At 41.0% G+C, this 18,739-nt stretch overlaps 1 protein-coding gene across 2 annotated transcripts in view; it reads left to right on the top strand.

Annotated features, from left to right (window-relative positions):
- KIF16B (kinesin family member 16B) overlaps positions 1–18,739 on the top strand; it is a 134,487-nt gene that overhangs the window by 46,903 nt on the left and 68,845 nt on the right. Inside the window, exons 13-20 of one of the 2 annotated variants that reach the window (XM_066609447.1) lie at positions 3,310–3,429; positions 4,424–4,475; positions 5,444–5,581; positions 12,825–12,907; positions 13,111–13,199; positions 14,226–14,258; positions 14,488–14,541; positions 15,385–16,734. In XM_066609447.1, the coding sequence (XP_066465544.1) occupies positions 3,310–3,429; positions 4,424–4,475; positions 5,444–5,581; positions 12,825–12,907; positions 13,111–13,199; positions 14,226–14,258; positions 14,488–14,541; positions 15,385–16,734 (1,919 nt within the window). The remainder of the gene's footprint in view (positions 1–3,309; positions 3,430–4,423; positions 4,476–5,443; positions 5,582–12,824; positions 12,908–13,110; positions 13,200–14,225; positions 14,259–14,487; positions 14,542–15,384; positions 16,735–18,739) is intronic. The other variant, XM_066609493.1, reaches the window with a different exon arrangement.

The following is an 18,739-nucleotide window of genomic DNA, read 5'->3' on the forward strand; positions in this document are numbered from 1 at the left end:
TGTATATAAAACCGCAGGGTAAACTCATTTTTAGTTCATTTTGCCAAACCGAGGCAGATTTCAATGGAAATTCCGTCTGCTTGTTTGAATTTAGGCTCTTCCTTGTGATTGTCCTTCAGTGTTTCCAGTTTTCAGCTAAAAACCCTGAAGTAATTACTAATCTCACTTCTTTGGAAAGTACTTGCCAAAAAGCTCAGAGTATTTTGTGGTGTTTGGTTGGTATAAACCTTGTTCCAAGTTAACTTATTGTCTGCTTATATCCTCAGGATAGATCCTTTATTGTGTGCGGCATTTTAAGTTAATAAAGACCATTAGTTTAAAAATATTTAGCTTTTATGTGATTTTTTTTAAAAAAATACTATATTTGTACATATTGAATTCCCAAATTTGTCTTGGGAGATGGGTAGAAATTGCAAGAAATGAATAAAGATAATCACTAGTTTGGGGGACAGACAAAGAATAGTTACTTCTGCCTAAAAGTGTTTTTCATTCATGGGAGGATTTAAAAAAATTTTTTAATTCCATATCCTGTAGTTTTAATTTAGTAATTTCCTCTGCCGCTTAACTGGAGCAGGACAGGGAAAGGATAGTTCAGTAGAGCCTGTACTTTACCTGGTTTGTATTACAGAGATCAGCATATTTGTTTGAAGAATCTTATTCTAGTTTGTGTACTGCACTAGTTCCCAACCTGTGGACCACAGGTGGTCTGTGAGAACCCTGAGAAGTGGTTCGTGAAGTCTCAGGAAAAAAAAGATTGACTTTGTTCACTTCCAGCGTGGTCCCCCACAGACCACCAGAGAAGGTGGAGAATGAATTGCCCACAGTTGCAACCAGCAATAAAAGCAGCAACCCACAAATCTTCTCTATAAATAATAAATCTACTCAATCTCTAATAAATCTTCTCTGTTACAAATCTAATTGTACTTTTTGTGTTAAGTGGCAGGAGTTACATGCAGGGCCCATGTGAGGGGGTATGGGGGCAATTTGTACCTAGTCCCAGGGTCAAAAAGGGGTCCCAGGAACCAAAGGAAGGGGACCAGAAATTTTCTGGGATCTTATATTTTCCTATCTCAGCTGGACTTTCTGCCCGTGTGGGATCCTAGGTGCACGGTGGTAGCAATTGCCGCAAGCCATATCTGTTGGGCCGAGGAATGCATATGTGACAACACAGTGTCAAGTCTGGGAGGAAATTGGCCAGCTACAGTAGCTCTTTGGCTTGTGACTTTGCTTAACCTTGAAGAAGTATATAGGAGCTCAGGGTCACAGCTGTGGGACTACAGCTGCTACAGAAGTAAGTTTTTGTACACACAGGACACTTTCCATTCTTGTGTGAACCTAAATATGATGATAACTTTCTGCAACAATTTTCTATATTTAAAAGATTTTAGAGAGGCCTAGGAGTGTGTTTTTTTCTGTTATTAGTATATCTAGCTGCTGGCACTGCGTGGGCTCCACATTGGGAAGCCTGGTAGATCTGGGCTCCAAAGTCTCTTCCTGCTGTTGCTACTCTTGTCCTGTCCTGTTTTATCCCTCCCCACCTCTGTTCTGCCCACCCCTGTTGCCACCCTCCCCCACTCTTTCAACCCCTCCCCTCCCCCTTTGGGAAGGGGCCCAAAAGAAACTTGGTACCCGTGATAAAATTTCTCTTGGAGGCCCTAGTTTTCTCTTGTGGTCCCTGACAATTCCAATTTTTGCCTCAGTGGCCCACGGGCTCCTAAAGGTTAGAAACCACTGGTGTACTGTGTCTAATATGTGTATTGTGCATGTGTGCTCACAGAGAGAGTATGTATTGTTCTAGCTTATTCCTTCTTGATTTGGGAATTTAATTTGGAGGACTGCAGTTTTCATTGGATGGAAGTGTCGACCAAAGATATCTTCCAGAAATATTATACATTAGCATTGGTATTAGTGAGAGGCTGGAGGAGAGAGTTTTATCGACCGTTCTGCCCTCTGCAAGCAAGCAAGCATGCACACGTTCATGCACCCCCTCATTTTGGTGCTCTTATGGCATCATACAAACAGGTCTAACTGTTTGAGCCTCTTTCAAAGCAGACATTGCCGTTTTGAAAGAGCCAGTGCAGGATTTGTGTGCCTCTGCTTGTCTTGGCAGCATGTTTTGCTAAGAAAGGTATTGGGCGCCAGGGCAGCATAGGATTGGGTCCTGAGTAATATCTTCAGGATATGGAAATAGGATTGATGGAAATAGGGTATGTGGATTACATATGTCTTCCAACTGAGATACAGTCAATATTTTTGTGCATTTACATTTTACATTGTTGGGAGGCAACATGAAAATAGCTTGAATCGTGAGCATTATGAATTCATTTCAGGTTCCTCCATGAAGATAGGAAAATTTTCTTTACTCTTCAAGATATCTTCTTTTATACAGTAAGGAAATAAGTCCAGCTGAGAATTTGAGATGCTGATGGTCTCACGGAATTGGAGGAGACATGGGGGAAGGGAGGTCTGCCTAAAGTAAGAGGTGAATTTAGGAATTGTTTGCTGGAATCTTCCCACCTGCACTCCATTCTCCACCCACTCAAGCACATTTCCTCCCAGGTGTAGAGAATGTTTTTTTAATTCCTTCTCCCCTCTCCATTGCGCTGGCATTCTGTAGACCAAGTGGTGAGCCAAGCAACAGTGAGCTCTAGGATTTTCCTACTCTCCTCTCTTAGTTGGTCTACCCACTAAGTCCATGGTGCATAGGGAGAAAAGTTAGTGGCTGCAACTCCAGTGGCTTGTAGCAGAGGAAGAATGGCGAAAATACTATCACCTACTTTTCTCCATGGTATATTGCAGACCTAGCTGGTGAAGGCTACAGAGGAAGATACTGTGGGTTGAGGGAGAGCCATATATACCACTCTGAACTTCTTTGAGGAAGAGTGCAACCCAAACTCAGACCATTCTTCATGTCTCTAACACAGCAATTTACAACCTTTTTCATCACACAGCACACTGATAAGGCACTAAAATTGTCAAGGCACACCCTCGGTTTTTTGACAATTGACAAGGCACACCGCACTGACTCTCCTCCCCCAGTGGCCCTACTAACAATGATCTCCTCAAACTCCCGTGGCGCACCTGCAGACCATCAGTGGCACACCAGTGTGGCATGACACAGTGGTTGAAAATGGCTGCTTTAACATCTGAATCATTGAACCTTTTCCGGTTTTCTCTCACCATCTTGCTCATTGCATTTTTAGTTAAAGCAAATGCAACACTCAGATGAAGAAGAGAGATAAGATAACGGTAAATTTCAGTGCAGAAATTGTTTGTGTATGTGAGCATTGAACTTTGTTGTTTTTGCAGGAACAAACCTTAGCTCTGAGGAAAGAAGGAATTGGTGTGGTGTTAGATTCTGAACTTCCTCACTTAATAGGTATTGATGATGATCTTCTGAGTACCGGTATCATCCTGTATCACTTGAAGGTAATTCGGTATTTATCTGCCTTCAGTTCAAGTGGACAGCTTTAATTGTAGTGTTAATTTGCTGTAAATAAGCCAAGCATCAGTCACTACTTTGCAATAATGTGACATCAGCTATTAGGTTCCCTAATTTGTTTAGTGTTAAAGTATCAGTCAGCTACTATCTATATTTGTCTGATCTGTCTGAAGGATCCATGACAGACGAACGACATTCGTCTTCAGGATTATTGACTTTCCATTCATTTTGTTGTAGATGTGAATTGATATAACTCAGAAACTTGCAAAGTGCGCAGTAAGCCCAGTAAGCATGGAACTTAAAAGGAAGTGACTAACATAATAAGTTTATTAAAAGAATAGCAATTAAAATTGCTAATGGATGAAAGAACTTTATTGAATTTCTAATCATTATCCATTTTAATGCCATTCATTTAACCATTATTTTATTATGACAGATTATCTGTGTGGTTTAGGGTGCAATCCTAACTTGCGCTGTAGCAGGCAGGCCGGCGGGACTGTGCTGCATCCAGCGCAAGCTGAGGACAGAATAAGCGCAAGCCGAGGCAAGGAGAAAACTTTCACCTTACCCCGTGTTGTGCTGCACTGGCCCCAATGGGTTTACTTGGATCTGGGCAACTTCAAGAGGTGGCACAAATCTGAGTACAATGGAAAAGCCAGGGGCTGATCTGCCCTGCCTCCTCCTCCCTGCCTACCCACCCCCAGAAACGCCTGCTGCCCATCCTCTCCCACCCCGAAATGCCTCCTCCTGCCCTCCCCCTGACCTCTGTGTTGGCCAAGCTCAGTCAACGCAAACTTATCCAGCCAGACTTGGATCCTTGCGCTGGACTCCCTGACTCTAAAGTCGGTGCAAACATGCCTTATGGCAAATTCGTCACACACCGCAAGTTGGCACAAGTGACTTGTGCTGGCCTAACCTGGGGGTTAAGATTGCGCTGTTAATTCTGTTTTTTTACTGTAATAACTCGCCTTTTCTCTGCAGGAGGGTCAAACACATGTTGGCAGAGAAGATGCTGTGACAGAACAGGATATTGGTAAAAATATTGCCATTCTCTTTTGGGTAGATCTGAATCACGTTCTTAAAGGTTGAGGGGCATTTCTCATGCTCTTCTTAAAAGTTCCTAGCATACTCTTGGGAGTTGCAGAATTATAATCTCTGGTGATTGTGTGAAATTGCAACAAGAAACCAAGAAGGATGTAGATACAGCTCTTTTCAGTTTGTATGATTATGAAAACATAAGTTAAATCTCATAAAATGATTGTGCAGTACTTTTAAATTTATACTATAAAACCAAAGGGAGGGATCTCCACCCTCCACTTGTAATGCCCTGGTAAATCAACATGTTCCCACCCCAAACTTCAATTCCTGAGGAGAACACTGACTCTGGTTAATGTTAACATGGCTTATACATAACCAGAGTTTGAGGCTGCTTGTGGACACTTTCTATTAAATGATTGTCAATGCTATGACAGTAGTGTACCCTAGAGACAGATAAGTAATGGACATTTACTTCTGAGAAGACATTTAGACCAAGATTACAGAAGTGGCTCTGAAGTTAGTGTTGCTTTCTTCCAAAAACAATGGATGTACTACCACTTGAGCATTACATCTTTTATACATCTTGAAACAATTATGTGTCTTTTTAATAGTAGCACGAGAAGTGTCCTCAGTTTCACTGCTGAATGTTTACTTTCATGTTTAATGTTTGTAATTACTGTAAGCTTCAGAGAAAATGCATGCATTCTTACATTCATAACAGTTTTAACATGCTTTTGTACAGATAGGCTTCCCCATGAAGTTGTTTACTTGCCGTACTTGTGCTTTTTATTAGAAGGTGGACTTTCTCTGTGTGCTTGCAGATAGATATATTTACACACAGAGTAGTGCAAGATGTGGGGAAAAAAGTAGGAGTCATTTAATTGGAGTTATGGGATAAAACCAGAGGGGAGATAAAAGTGCTAAGCATACTATAACAGAAACATCTTTTTCTGTGCATTGTAGTCCTTCATGGCCTTGATTTGGAGAGTGAACACTGCATTTTTGATCATTTGAATGGAGCCGTTAATTTAATACCACTCAGTGGAGCACAATGTTCGGTAAATGGAATTCAGATCACAGAGGCCACACAACTCAATCAAGGTATTTCTCAAGAAGAAAACATGGGCATTTGTTTTCTTCCCTTTTACAATTATATTGAACCCTGTTGTATTACTAGACATAACTTTCCCTCTTCTGTTCTTATTCTCTTTAGAATAATGAATTGTTGTTTAAACCTTTAATGTTTTTAGCTCTCCTACACTAATGTTGCAATATGTACAGTTCTTGGCATCCATGGAGGTTCAAAATCCATGGTGGGTTATGCCCATTTAGGCTGCATACTTAAATTGTTGTCTGAGTTCTCACACCTTCCAGGACATCCTTCTGTTTTCACCATGTTTTTCCTTGTGTTGCTCTCTCAGGGTTGTGAAGTATGGGATCAGAAGGAATACCATTAACTTTATCTGCTAAACTCCCCTTTGTTTTGTATATATTAAATTGCAGAGGCTCAAAGCACCTTTTTCAGCCACATGACTTCATATGCTTGAATTTGAGAGTCTGCACTTTATAAGAAAACATTAGAGCCTATGAAATTAAATGTAGGCAGATGGCAGCTATATGTACACCAAATCACAGTTCGCAAGCTGAAAAGTGTTAATTCTAGCCTTTAATATGCATGTTTTAGCACTGTTTATTGAACAGTGTTTAATCTTACAGTCTGGAATCACAGCACCTTTAAATATCTGCTTTCAGGTATTTCTGATTAGCTGTTTATGTGCTTTACTGTGTCCTTTCATTTTAAATTACTATTCATTTGAAATGTGTTAATAGTTTAAGACTCTTCCAAGGGATTTGTGGGGAGTACACCTTGTAATTAATTACCACTTCTTGGTCCAAATTAACTGCACATATTTGTGAGTTGGTGTTAATGTGCCTTTTGATTCAGCATAATTAAATGCAAAATTTCCACAGTACATTGGCATCATCTAACATAAACGTGCACCTTCATTCTGCTTCTTATTCAGTAAAATATAGCCAGAAACCAACTAGGTCAGTAATTAAACTTGTAGATTGTAATCCTTAAAATGCTTATTATGGAGTTAACTCATTTAATTCAGTGGGATTTGCATCTCAAGGTATACTTTGGATTAGGCTTCTAGAGTTCATCTTGTTCTGTATTAAGATTTGCTAGTTCCTGGTTTATTTCATAGCTTACCTGATTTGAATATAATGACAAACTGCAGTTTGCTACTAAATTTGTGAAAGAGGAAATTGGAGAACCAGTTCTTCAAGAGAGGTAGACAGGGTTTATTCACATAGTGCCAACCCGTGGTTTCGCATTTGTCCAGACTGACCCATGATGCTTCCGCCAGGTCACTGTGTGTGCCTCCTATGTAAAACAGTAACAGAAGAGAGATAAGAGGTAAAATTTAGCCCTTTTTTGTTGTTTATAGCTGACCATAATTGGAGGAGGAAATATTTCATTTTGAATTACCTTTTAAGGAGATGTGGAAGTACTATTAATTCCATCATTGACATCTGTACATTGGTACAGTCTTTTCTCTCAAGCTGTTAAGTCTTAAGAATTTATTTTCTTCTCTGTAGAATACTACAGAATACGAAAACACGACAGCCAAGTCTTGTTCCTAAAAAAACCATTGGGCTTCAGTTGAAAAGTCTGAGACTCCCTATATGCTTGGGGAATCATGTATGTGAATCTTTATAGGATTGGAATATAAATGTGTCATTTAGAACTGCTTTTTGTCATTGCTTCTGAATAGTTGAGTTGGGATACTTAAATCTTTCTTGGAGCTTTAAAAAAATGAAAATAGTAAATTTAACTTTCAGGCTGGCACAAAGATGAGAAAGAAGCGCTTTGGAAATTAGTGCAGCCTATGAAAGAGTTAAAAGAGAAACTCTTTTATTGTGTTAGTTGATGGAATCATAACCAGCTGGGACCCCCTTCAGTATAGTTTCATAAAAAATATACTGATTGAAAGGAAGGCCAACCTGCTGCATCGCATAAATTACAGTGATAGTACTGAAATGGCTTTACAGCATAAAGTTTTATGAACAGTAAATCTTCTTTAAGATTAGACTGCGATAAAGTGCAATCGGCAATGTTAGCATAATTTTAAATTGAAAGAAAACACTGGGTTCTGCCTTTCCAAGGGATGATTTGTCACAGCCTGCAAAGTATATTTGTTTTACAACCTATATTTCATTTTAATTTCCATAGCGAACTGGGCAACAACTGTCAAAAAAAGAACTTGAGATGAAAGTATTTGTGGAAAATTGTTCTAGGCCACATTGCACTGAGAGAGTCTTTGTATGGCATTTACCTTATCCATAAGCTGTAGCGTCAAAAAAAATTGATATCCTGTTCCAGCTAGAAAATTGCTAGAAATGTTGGAATTGCTGGAAACTCAAATGGAGTGATTAGAATTGACAAAAGATATTGCACTCAAAATACTTAACTGGTAGCGTGGCTACACTTTGTTTTGACATCACAGAGGAAGCTTTTCAACCTACTTGTAAACGGTATTTCACTCTTCATCTCTAAAAAGATGAATAATGCTTCCTTTTCAACAGCTTCTTGCTCTGCAGAATTATGTAGATTGCAGTCTTTCACATACACATGGTATTTCATGATATTTGCAGAATGGGGTCTAGTTTGTAACTGGAACCTCTAGAGCAGGGGTGCCCAAACCCTGGCCTGGGGGCCACTTCCAGCCCTCGAGGCCTCTCAGTGCGGCCCTCAGGGAGCCCCCAGTCTCCAATGAGCCTCTGGCCCTCCAGAAATTTGTTGAAGCCCGCACTGGCCCAACACAAATTCTCTCAGAGTGAGGGTGACTGTCTGACCTCTTGTGTGAGCTGTGGGATGAGAGCTCCCTCCACTGCTTGCTCTTTCACATCTGTGATGCAGCAGTGGCAACAAAGGAAAGGCCAGCCTTGCTTTGTGCAAGGCCTTTTATAGACTTTGAGCTGTTGCAAGACCTTCATTCATTCATATAAGTTCATCTTTAATATATTCATTTATGTAAACTTATATAAATTTATACAAATTTTAATGTAAATTAATTCTTTTTTTTTCCCCGGCCCCCGACACTGTGTCAGAGAGCTGATGTGGCCCTCCTGACAAAAACTTTGGACACCCCTCCTCTAGAGCATTGTTATATCTTGCCCAGTCAGGAAAACTATTTGAGACTAATTAAGGCAAAATCTTGGGGGTGTCTCCAAGAGACTCTATGTAGGGGCTTTGTGTTGAAGAACGTGTTGCTGACACAGAGACCGTGATGACAGCAAAACTCTAGCAGGCGTTGGCCATTCTCGTTCATCTTCCCAATGCCAAACTGACCTAAGCAAGTGGGCCACAAACTGTTATCAGCACCAACTCTAGCATTGAAATCGCCGAGGATGAACAGTGGCTCTTTTACGGGGATCTTCTTGATAGTGGTGGCCAGATCATCATAGAATTTGTCTTTGCCTTCTGCTGGAGATGACAAAGTCGGTGCATAAGCACTGATGATAGTGACAGGTCCTACAGATGACTGGAGCTGCAGGGACAAAATTCTTTCACTTCCCACAGTAGGTGGGATGATGGACTTCATGGCTCGGTCATGTCATGAGAATGGATGATGGGCGGATCCCAAAGGATCTCCTCTATGGTGAACTCGTGCAAGGAAAGCGCCCTACAGGTAGACCACAGCTGTGATACAAGGACATCTGCAAGGGGGATCTGAAGGCCTTAGGAATGGACCTCAACAAGTGGGAAACCCTGGCTTCTGAGCAGCCCGCTTGGAGGCAGGCTGTGCAGCATGGCCTTTCCCAGTTTGAAGAGACACTTGGCCAACAGTCTGAGGCTAAGAGGCAAAGAAGGAAGGCCCATAGCCAGGGAGACAGACCAGGGACAGACTGCACTTGCTCCCGGTGTGGAAGGGATTGTCACTCCCGGATTGGCTTTTTCAGCCACACTAGACACTGTGCCAGAACCACCTTTCAGAGCGCAATACCATAGTCTTTTGAGACTGAAGGGTGCCAATATACAAGGCAAAATGTAAAATGTTGACTCACTTGGTGGCATCTGCTGTTGTTTGTGAAAGACACACAGTTCAACAAAAGTATAGACTATGCTTTAAGACTCCAGAGAGAGTGGATTTTCCAGTGATTTCTAGAATTGTTTTGATTCTTTTGTACAGTTTTGCATTGGCTCCCTACACAGACTTTTGAATCTAGAAGCAGTAAGCCTTTGATAAAACATGCAGTGGTTACTTGATTGGCTCTTGCCCATAAGCCTGGAAGTGTCTTATGTAGAACAGTGGTTCTCAAACTGGTGGGTTGCAAGCTACCAACCCAAGAACCACTGCTCCTTTCCTCTTAAGGGGCAGGGCAGGGGGAAGACAGTGGTGCAATCCTCAGGATCATGCTGCTGGTGGGGACTGAGTGGCTTTTTTTTCAACATATCCCTCCTTGCGCCAGCCTCCTGGGGGTGTGGGGAGCCACGCAGCCACAAAAAAATGTGATCTCTGCCCACTTCCGGGTTGCAATCATGAACCTGGAAGTGGGCCGCGATTGCATTTTCTCTGGGTGAGGCTGGCATTTCTATTCTTGGGAAACCCCTCCCCTTTGGGAGTCAGGATTGGTCCTCAAATGAAGGCTGCTCCCTAGCGGCATCTGCTGTTCTCCAGACCGGCCCCGTCTTCTAGGAGAACAGTTATGTCCTCCCTGTCTAGCAGGAGTGTGACGATTAGAGGGGGGAAAAAAAGAAATAAGGAAGAGAAAGAAGGTGAAGGGGAGAAATAGGATCTCCCCTGCCACAACTTGGAGAGAAACAGATTCATTCCGAGGGCTCCGCAGGGCTACCCACACCCCTTGGAAGCCAGCGCTTGGGGGGTGAGTTGAAAAAGCCTCTCAGTCCCCACCAGCGCCTCTGCCTTCCCCCCCTACCCCTGCAGAGACTTAATGGTTCTCAAACTCTATACAAGAGATTGAGAACCACTGGTGTAGAACAATGAGTCTCATTTTGTTTGTGAATAAGAAGAACCTTATAACTTTTGACTTAACACAACATGTCAGCTCGCACAATTTGCACAGTAACCCCCTTTACACTTGGGGTATGCATTTTGTATATACATTTTGGAATTTCTTAGAATGCATACTCGCCTGCTTCCTTGGTAACCAGGCATTCTAATCTTTATGTATCCAAGGATTTTGGTGAAGTTTACTTCAGGATCAACTTCCTCATGGGGTCGTTGTGAAGACCATTAGAGCATATTCTAATTTATATGCTGAAAACTGCTTACATAAGTGACTTTAATAATAAATAGTAGATGATGGGGACTGAAAGCATTCACCAGTTGTGAAGGCAGGAAATATTTAAATGCAGTTGCCTTTTGTCTTGGGCGGAGGTGTCTTGCACAAATTCGACTTTACACAGTTGGCAGACCAAAACAAATAAACAGCAGCTTAAGTCATGCAGGCATTTCTGCCTGCCACTCCACTTATTAATACATGCCTGAAAAGTGAGTGCGTGATCAGAGAATGAAACTGCTGTTCCCCCCATCGGTTTCAATTCCTGCCTGTCTTTCATAATTGTTAAAGAGATGGCATGTATTTTCCGGATATGAAATTTTCAAAGCAATTTTGACTGTGCACAGTTGTAGCACAACCGTTATTCGCTAACTCTGGAACATAACCTTCTTGTAAATGAGGGACAACTGTCACTGAGTTTCTCTACTTTCTAAAGCTAATTCATTTGAAGAAAGCCCAGATAGTCGCATGTAGCATTTTGTTGTCTGCTAGTGGACAGTTTAGTTTTTTTAAAATCTGAGGTATTGTATCATGGCTCTTCCTAGTAAAACAGACCGAAGTATCAAATGTAATATCAAAGAAAACAACAAAATAAAACAGACAAATATAAAGAAATCTAAAAGCGGTAGTATGAAATCAAACCCACAGTCAAACTGATTAAAATGACAGAAGATAAAACCTTAAGTTACAAAATAAATGTTTTCAACAACTGCTTAAATACAAGTGAACAGGGAGCTTGTCATGTATGTGTGAGGAGAATATTGCAAAATTGTGGTGTTGCCACTGACAAGACCCAATTTTGTGTTCCAGTGGAGAAACCAGCATGTTTACAAAAGGACTGGAATGTCACCAGTGTAACATTTTACCAACTTTTCTGAAAGGATCCTAGGGATCCTTTAACCAAATTTGTACCAGATAAATTGGTAGGTGGCATTATTAAGGCTTGAGCTATTAAAACAGGTAGAACAAGCTGTATTTCTGTGGAAGAATCAGCATGGCTAATGTTGAGAGAAGTTTAGGGTCCCTTACCCACCAAAATTTTAGGATTTCCAGAGAGTAATCAACAAGCATATCAAAATTTTGAAATTTTAAGAATTTTAAGAGTCGGCTTAAAGAGAGTGCTTTTAGTTTAAAAGAAACCTTTTCATGTTCTATATACATTTATGTGTGTGTGAGAGTGGATTTCAATCAGTTGGAAACAACTGGCACCTTTCAGAAAGATCCTCAACTTTTACGAGGCTGTGTTATGGAGACTGAAACATGTGCTGTCAACTATTCTACTTGATCACTTCAAAAATCCTTGAGCGCATGTGTAAGAAAATAGTGTGATTTATGAAAGCCCAGTCCTCTCCCCCTGCTGATGCAGCAGAGCCAAAAATACTCCTCCAGGTAAGGGAACCAATGTTTCCTTAGCTGAGGGTAAGCCTTCACAGTGCTGACAGGTGTACTCAGACCTCTGCTGGTGAAATTGCTGGTGCAGGTCCACACGGACCCATGCTATGAGTTTGGGTTCAGGAAGGGGGTTAGGATTCAGTGGCCATCAAACCTGCCCTCTTCCTGAACCCGATTCTCCCCGCCATTGCCTCTCTGTTCCACCTATCCTTGCCTCCTTCTACCTTCATTGGTAGGCCCACAACAATCCACTGGCGCATGAGAGGCCTGCTCCCTCAGCTTGTGAGACCTAAGGCAGTCACTGCTGGCGGAACGTGTATTCTGCTGGTGGTTGGCCTGGGTAGGATTGGGCCATAAAAATACTTGTAGTAGGTTTATTGTCAATAAATTGCTCTCTGTTGCTCTTAATCCTTTTTGCAATATCTTTCGGCTATGTTTTAAATTGAAAGCATATTAGAGTAGTGGTGAAGAAATCTAAGCTTTTGTACGCCTTTAAAATAATAGCAGCTCTTCACCTAATATCACTAACTTCTGTTTCTTTATTTGAGGGAGTAAAATCATTATGTTTAATCAGAATAGCCAAATTAGTGCCTTTGGACTGATTATGTGCTCATTGACACTATGCATTCTATTCTCACGCCAGGTGCTGTTATATTACTTGGAAGAACAAATATGTTTCGGTTCAATCATCCCAAGGAAGCAGCCAGACTGAGGGAAAAAAGAAAGGTGAAGTTACCTGAGTGTTTAGAGAATGGAAAATTTTGTAAATAATAGAATGAATTAAATGTTGTTGAATGCATTAGACATTTTGTCCTCGTTAACAGTTACGCAATCAGCGTTAATCTTGTTGGATGGAAAAAGTTTGAATAGCTCTCTGCAAACATTTTAATATTGGTTTGGAGTAATTGAATCTTCTCCTCTCTTGTTAGAGTGGACTGCTTTCTTCCTTCAGTTTATCCATGTCAGATCTTTCAAAATCTTGTGAAAACCTCTCAGCAGTCATGCTGTATAATCCAGGGTGAGTACATTCCAGCTGGCAACCCCCTGATATCAATAATGTAACGTACCTTAGCTGTCCTGCTGCACGTATATATCCATAGTTGGCATGCATGCTAGTTGGCAGGTAGAGTCTTTTAGCTCTGAGAGGGCGACAGGAGGTTATTCTGAAGAAACGCACAAGTAAGTGTAAGGAATGTAAGGAATGTAGTATGTAGTAAGGAATGTAAGGAATGTAGTATGTAGTATGTCTAGAAGCAGAATACTAACCTTTGCACCTCTGAAATAAGCACACCAGATAAAAGCTTGAGATTAAGGATCATTTTTATTAATACAAACCATAAAATCTGCAGCAGGGTAAACTAAATAAACCACCACCACCCCACATTCAGGCAGCTACCGTAGATACTCACGTATAGTACATGAAATTTCTGCCAAGTAATCAAGCTCCAATTCTCACTTCGCCTGATATCCAGGTTAATCAGAGGGCAGAGCCTTTCAACTCTGAACAGTTTCGTTTCTCAAGCGGCAGGCAGGCGCCAAGTTTATCAGTCAGCAGGCAGGCACCAGGCAGGCTGGCCAGAGATCCTTTCTACAGCAACTGGGAAATTCCAGCCAAAGTTAACCTTTTAATCTCCTTCCTTCTGCTGCAGCCTGGTTCTGGTTCTGCTTGGCAAATGCTTGCAAAGCAGGTCTGTTTTTGGAAACACCAGGATGGGACCCTCCTTCCCAGGCTACAATTTAGTGCACCATTACTTTAATAACACCCATGGAAAGCAGTGGGTCTACTTTTGAGTAAAAAGGGTTGCAAATATCTCATCTCTCTGCTGTGAATTAAACAAGAAATAATACAAAAGCCACACCTCCTTGCATGATAAGAAAGGCCTTCAACTTCCTTTGGATTCAATCCTATGTGCATATGTTTTTGTATATATTATGTTCTGTAATGAGGTTGTTGGCATTAGACTACTTTTTGCTGCTTTTCTCTTCAATCTTAATTTCTGTCAGTTCTTAACTGATGACTTTGTTTCTCTCTACCTCCTGGCAGTCTTTTCCCTGTTAAAGGACCAATCTGTCTAAGGTAGAGAAACTCAGTTTCTTTGAATGCTATACCTGCATGTATCTAACTTGTAGTAGCAGTGCTAATTATTCATTTATCTTGTTTAGTGTTGCTATGTTATGGTTATAAATTAGATTTGATATGAAACATTTTTTAGTAATTTATTCAGCATATTAAATTACATAATTCATCAGTCACCATTTATCAGTATTCATTTTTTAAAATTTCATATTTCTTTTTAAAAAAACAGATTAGAGTTTGAGAGACAGCAACGAGAAGAACTAGAAAAATTAGAAAGTAAAAGGTAACTGATGGATATTTGATTGTAAAGACATTTGCTAATTATCCGTGTGTGTGTGTGTGTGTGTGGAAGAGAAAAACGTTTTTATTTTCTTTGCTCAACTGTTGTACTGTGAAATGATAGATTGGGAGATGGGAGTCAAAATAGAAAGATTAATTCATTTGAGCTCATTTCAGTCTTTAAAGAGTTATTCTAACTTGTCATGGTATTTCATTTATAACTTTAAAATTTGTTTTGCTTAACCTGGGCCCTCCCCATTTGATCCATAAGAACAAATTTATTTTTGCCTCTTTTATACAGGACAGAAGTTAGCATGATTCCACTTATGGCATAACATTTAAACTTTCATCACAAAACATAAACTGCAAGGGAGCTATATGACAAGGCATCAGCCCTGCAAATCCAAACTAGAAATTGCATCTATATTGCTTATAGCCCAATCCTAACCTGCGCTGGAACAGGCAGGGTTAGTTAGGAGGTGGATTCCTAAATTACCTCCAGCCACCTCTTAATCTATGCTGGATACAGCGCAGGCCAGTCAGCCTGCCTGTTCCAGTACAGGTTTGGATTGGGCTATTATTCGCATTCCATTCATAGGGTTAAGCATACTCAGTAAATTATTTTTAGAGTATCACCAAAAGTGTGGCTTTTAAATTAACAATTTTATTTTGCATAGTTATATTGATCTTGATCAAGTTTTCCTCTTTCAACTTCTTCCATAATAGGATTTCTACATAATCACTGTGTGGAAAAATAGAATGAAATGGAGATTTAAAAAAAGCTTTGTGTAAAGTTTGCAGTCCCTTCAATGAAAAATCTTTGAAATTAAAATATTATTTGTTTTAGAAAACTGATAGAAGAAATGGAGGAAAAACAAAAATCAGACAAAGCTGAACTGGAAAGGATGCAACAAGAGGTGGAGTCACAGCGCAAAGAAACGGAAATAGTTCAGCTTCAAATTCGAAAACAAGAGGAGAATCTCAAAAGGACAAGTTTTCATATAGAAAGCAGGATGAAGGACTTGCTCGCAGAAAAGGAAAAGTTTGAAGAAGAGAGATTGCGTGAACAGCAAGAAATAGAACTTCAAAAAAAGAAACAGCAGGAAGAAATTTTTGCTAGAGTTAAAGAAGAACTGCAGCGGTTGCAAGAGCTCAGTGAAAATGAAAAAGCAGAAAAAATGCAGATTTTCCGAGCACTGGAAAAGCTTAAAAGAGAAAAAGAGGAGCAATATATTAAGCTAGAATCAGAAAAACGGAGGTTGGATGAACAGGAAAGAGACCAAGTAATGCTGGTGGCCCACTTAGAGGAGCAGTTTAGAGACAAACAGGTCATGGTACAGCTGCTCAAAAGAGGAGATGTGCAAAGAGTTGAAGAAGAGAAGAAGGACCTTGAAGACATCAGAGAGTCTCTCTTGCGAGTCAAAGAAGCCAGATCTGAAGGTGATGAAGACACTGAAGAGTTAGAAAAAGCACAGCATAACTTTATGAATTTCAAGGAGAAACAGCTGGAACATCTAATTAGCTTAGAGAGAGACTTGATTCAACAAAGGGATCAGCTAAAAAAGGAAGTTGCTGATGAACATGAAAATCTGGAACGTTTAAAGCATGCACAATACTTGCGCCTTGAGAGGAATGATGAAAACACCCCTGATGCTGTGCTAGGTGTTGAAGAATGTAATAAAATAAAGTCGGGTGAATACAGGCTGCAGCATAAAGAGCGGCAGCTTCAGTACCTGCTGAATAATCACTTGCCATCTCTACTGGAGGAAAAGCAAAGAGCTTCTGAAGTACTTGATAGAGGCCTGCAAAGCTTGGACAATACTCTTTATGAAGTTGAGAAAGAAATGGAAGAAAAAGAAGAACAGCTTGCACAGTATAGGGCCAGTACCAACCAGCTGCAGCAGCTTCAAGAGACATTTGAATTCACTGCCAATGTAGCTCGTCAAGAAGAAAAAGTTCGGAAAAAGGAAAAAGAAATTCTTGAATCAAGGCAAAAACAGCAGCGAGAGGCACTGGAGCAAGCGGTCGCTAAATTAGAAAGGCGACACTCTGCTTTGCAGCGGCGTTCCACAATAGATTTAGAAATTGAAGAGCAAAAACAGAAACTTGCAAATTTGAACAGCAGTAGTAGTGAGCAGGCAGGCCTGCATGCCACTCTAGAAGCAGAGCGACAAGCCTTGGAACAAGACCGAGAACGGTGAGAAGAAAAAAAATCTTATCCTTTGACACACCTGCACAAATGTATTTGGTATCACAATGACGTTTCCTTTTGATTATTTCTATAAATGGTCTGTAAATTATTGTTGGTCTTTGGAATGGTAGAACAAACAGAACTAGCAAGAAAGTATAATCAGTAAAAAGAAACATACTGATATTTCTTGGTCTTTAGCTGCAATCCAAGAAACTTAGCATATTGCAGTCTGTGTGAAATGCACAAACTAAGCAAATGAAGAACCTTCAAATGAATTCAAAATATGTGCTTCCATTTAGGAACTTAAGAACTGTTGATTAGAAAAATTTTAATGCTCACTTTACCTACTATCAGTCTCACCAGGTTCCGTAGTGGTCAAGCTGCCAATCCTGAAGCTGGCGCTGAACCTCAGCGCCAGCTCCAGGCATCACAAACATGCTATAAAGCATGTTTGCGATGCCTGGCAAGGAGTGAGCGCCGGTCCTGGGCTTGTGCCAGTAGGCACTAAGCCTCATAAGAACATAAGAACAGCCCCGCTGGATCAGGCCATAGGCCCATCTAGTCCAGCTTCCTGTATCTCACAGCGGCCCACCAGATAACAAGAGACCTGCATCCTGGTGCCCTCCCTTGCATCTGGCATTCTGACATAGCCCATTTCTAGAATCAGGAGGTTGCACATACACATCTTGCTCCAATGTCATGCCTCAGTGTGGCCTCAGCGCCACAAAGAGGATGCCACACCACCGCTGGAGGTAAATGTGACTTCTGGGTGGCAATGCAGCATTTTGGGATGGGGAGGATCTGGTCCACAAGGGCGTGGAGATGATGGCAGCATCTGGCGCCGCAACCTGAACCCCCTCACAAGCCAGGTGACCTGACATGGGCTTCCTCAACTCTGCGCCCTTTAAAATGCAGGCATAGAGCTGAGGAGACCTATTGTTGCCAGCTGCTGCATGCCCAGAGAAAGGGAGCAAATACTCTTTCCCCCCAAGGAGACCCTGGTGGTAGCTGAGGCATCCACAGGATCCTGCGGTCACAATTTTGGTGCCACTGGAGTCCTGGGCGCCGCCGGCTTCAGGATTGGGCCCTTAGTGATATGAAGGACCCAGGCCATTATATGGTATGTTTTATGTATTCTTGGGCCTCTTACGTCAGCTGGTTTTGTGTCAAAGAATATTTCTCAGTAGTAGAAATAGAAGTACATGCCTATTCTGCATGTAGAGGATCCTAATCCCTGACATCCCCGGGTGTCTCCAGGTACCTGTCTGACACCCTTGAGAGCTGCTGCCAGGGTGCAATCAATAAGGACCAATTATCTGATTTGGTATAAAGCAGTTTTCTACATATCTATGAGTACGCACGATCTGAGTTCCCCAGTCATTTCTGCATTTATTAAATGGGATCCAGAAGTTAGTAGTTGAAAATACCACAGAACTATGCAGTCATATTGTTGTTTGATGTAATTTGTGGTATGCTTTCTAAATTAAAATTCAAGTTCAGTTAACTGTGTGATGTTGTCAGTGACGTTCACTATGCCTTGATAGGGCGGAAAAAGGTGAAGTAGTAATTTAAATGTTTTTGATTTAAAAGTTCACATTTGTTCCCATCTTCCACCCTAAATTAGGTGCACAGAACAAGACTCTGTGTGTAGATTCTCTCCGTGCAACCATTAAATCCTAAAGATAGACGCAGCAGATGCACTACCACAAATCTTGAAACATCAGAATCAGAATTTACCACCCTAAAACAGTACCATCCAAGACACAACTGATACAAGATTATTTTGACCTTCCATCTAAATGCAATAAGTGAGAGAATTTGCAACATTGCAATGTGTACATCGACAGGTGTCATTTATTTGGGTTGTTTTGGGGTTGCCAGGCTACTTGTTTAAATTATGCATACTGCAGAAAATTATGGCTGGCATTGTCTTTCCCTCTAGGAGTGAAAATTATTGTTTGAATCGTGAGTACGTTTACTCCTTTTAATAAGCAGTAAGCATACGCAGATC

This window comes from Tiliqua scincoides, chromosome 1 (assembly GCF_035046505.1).
Source record: "Tiliqua scincoides isolate rTilSci1 chromosome 1, rTilSci1.hap2, whole genome shotgun sequence".
Taxonomy (NCBI): Eukaryota; Metazoa; Chordata; class Lepidosauria; order Squamata; family Scincidae; genus Tiliqua; species Tiliqua scincoides.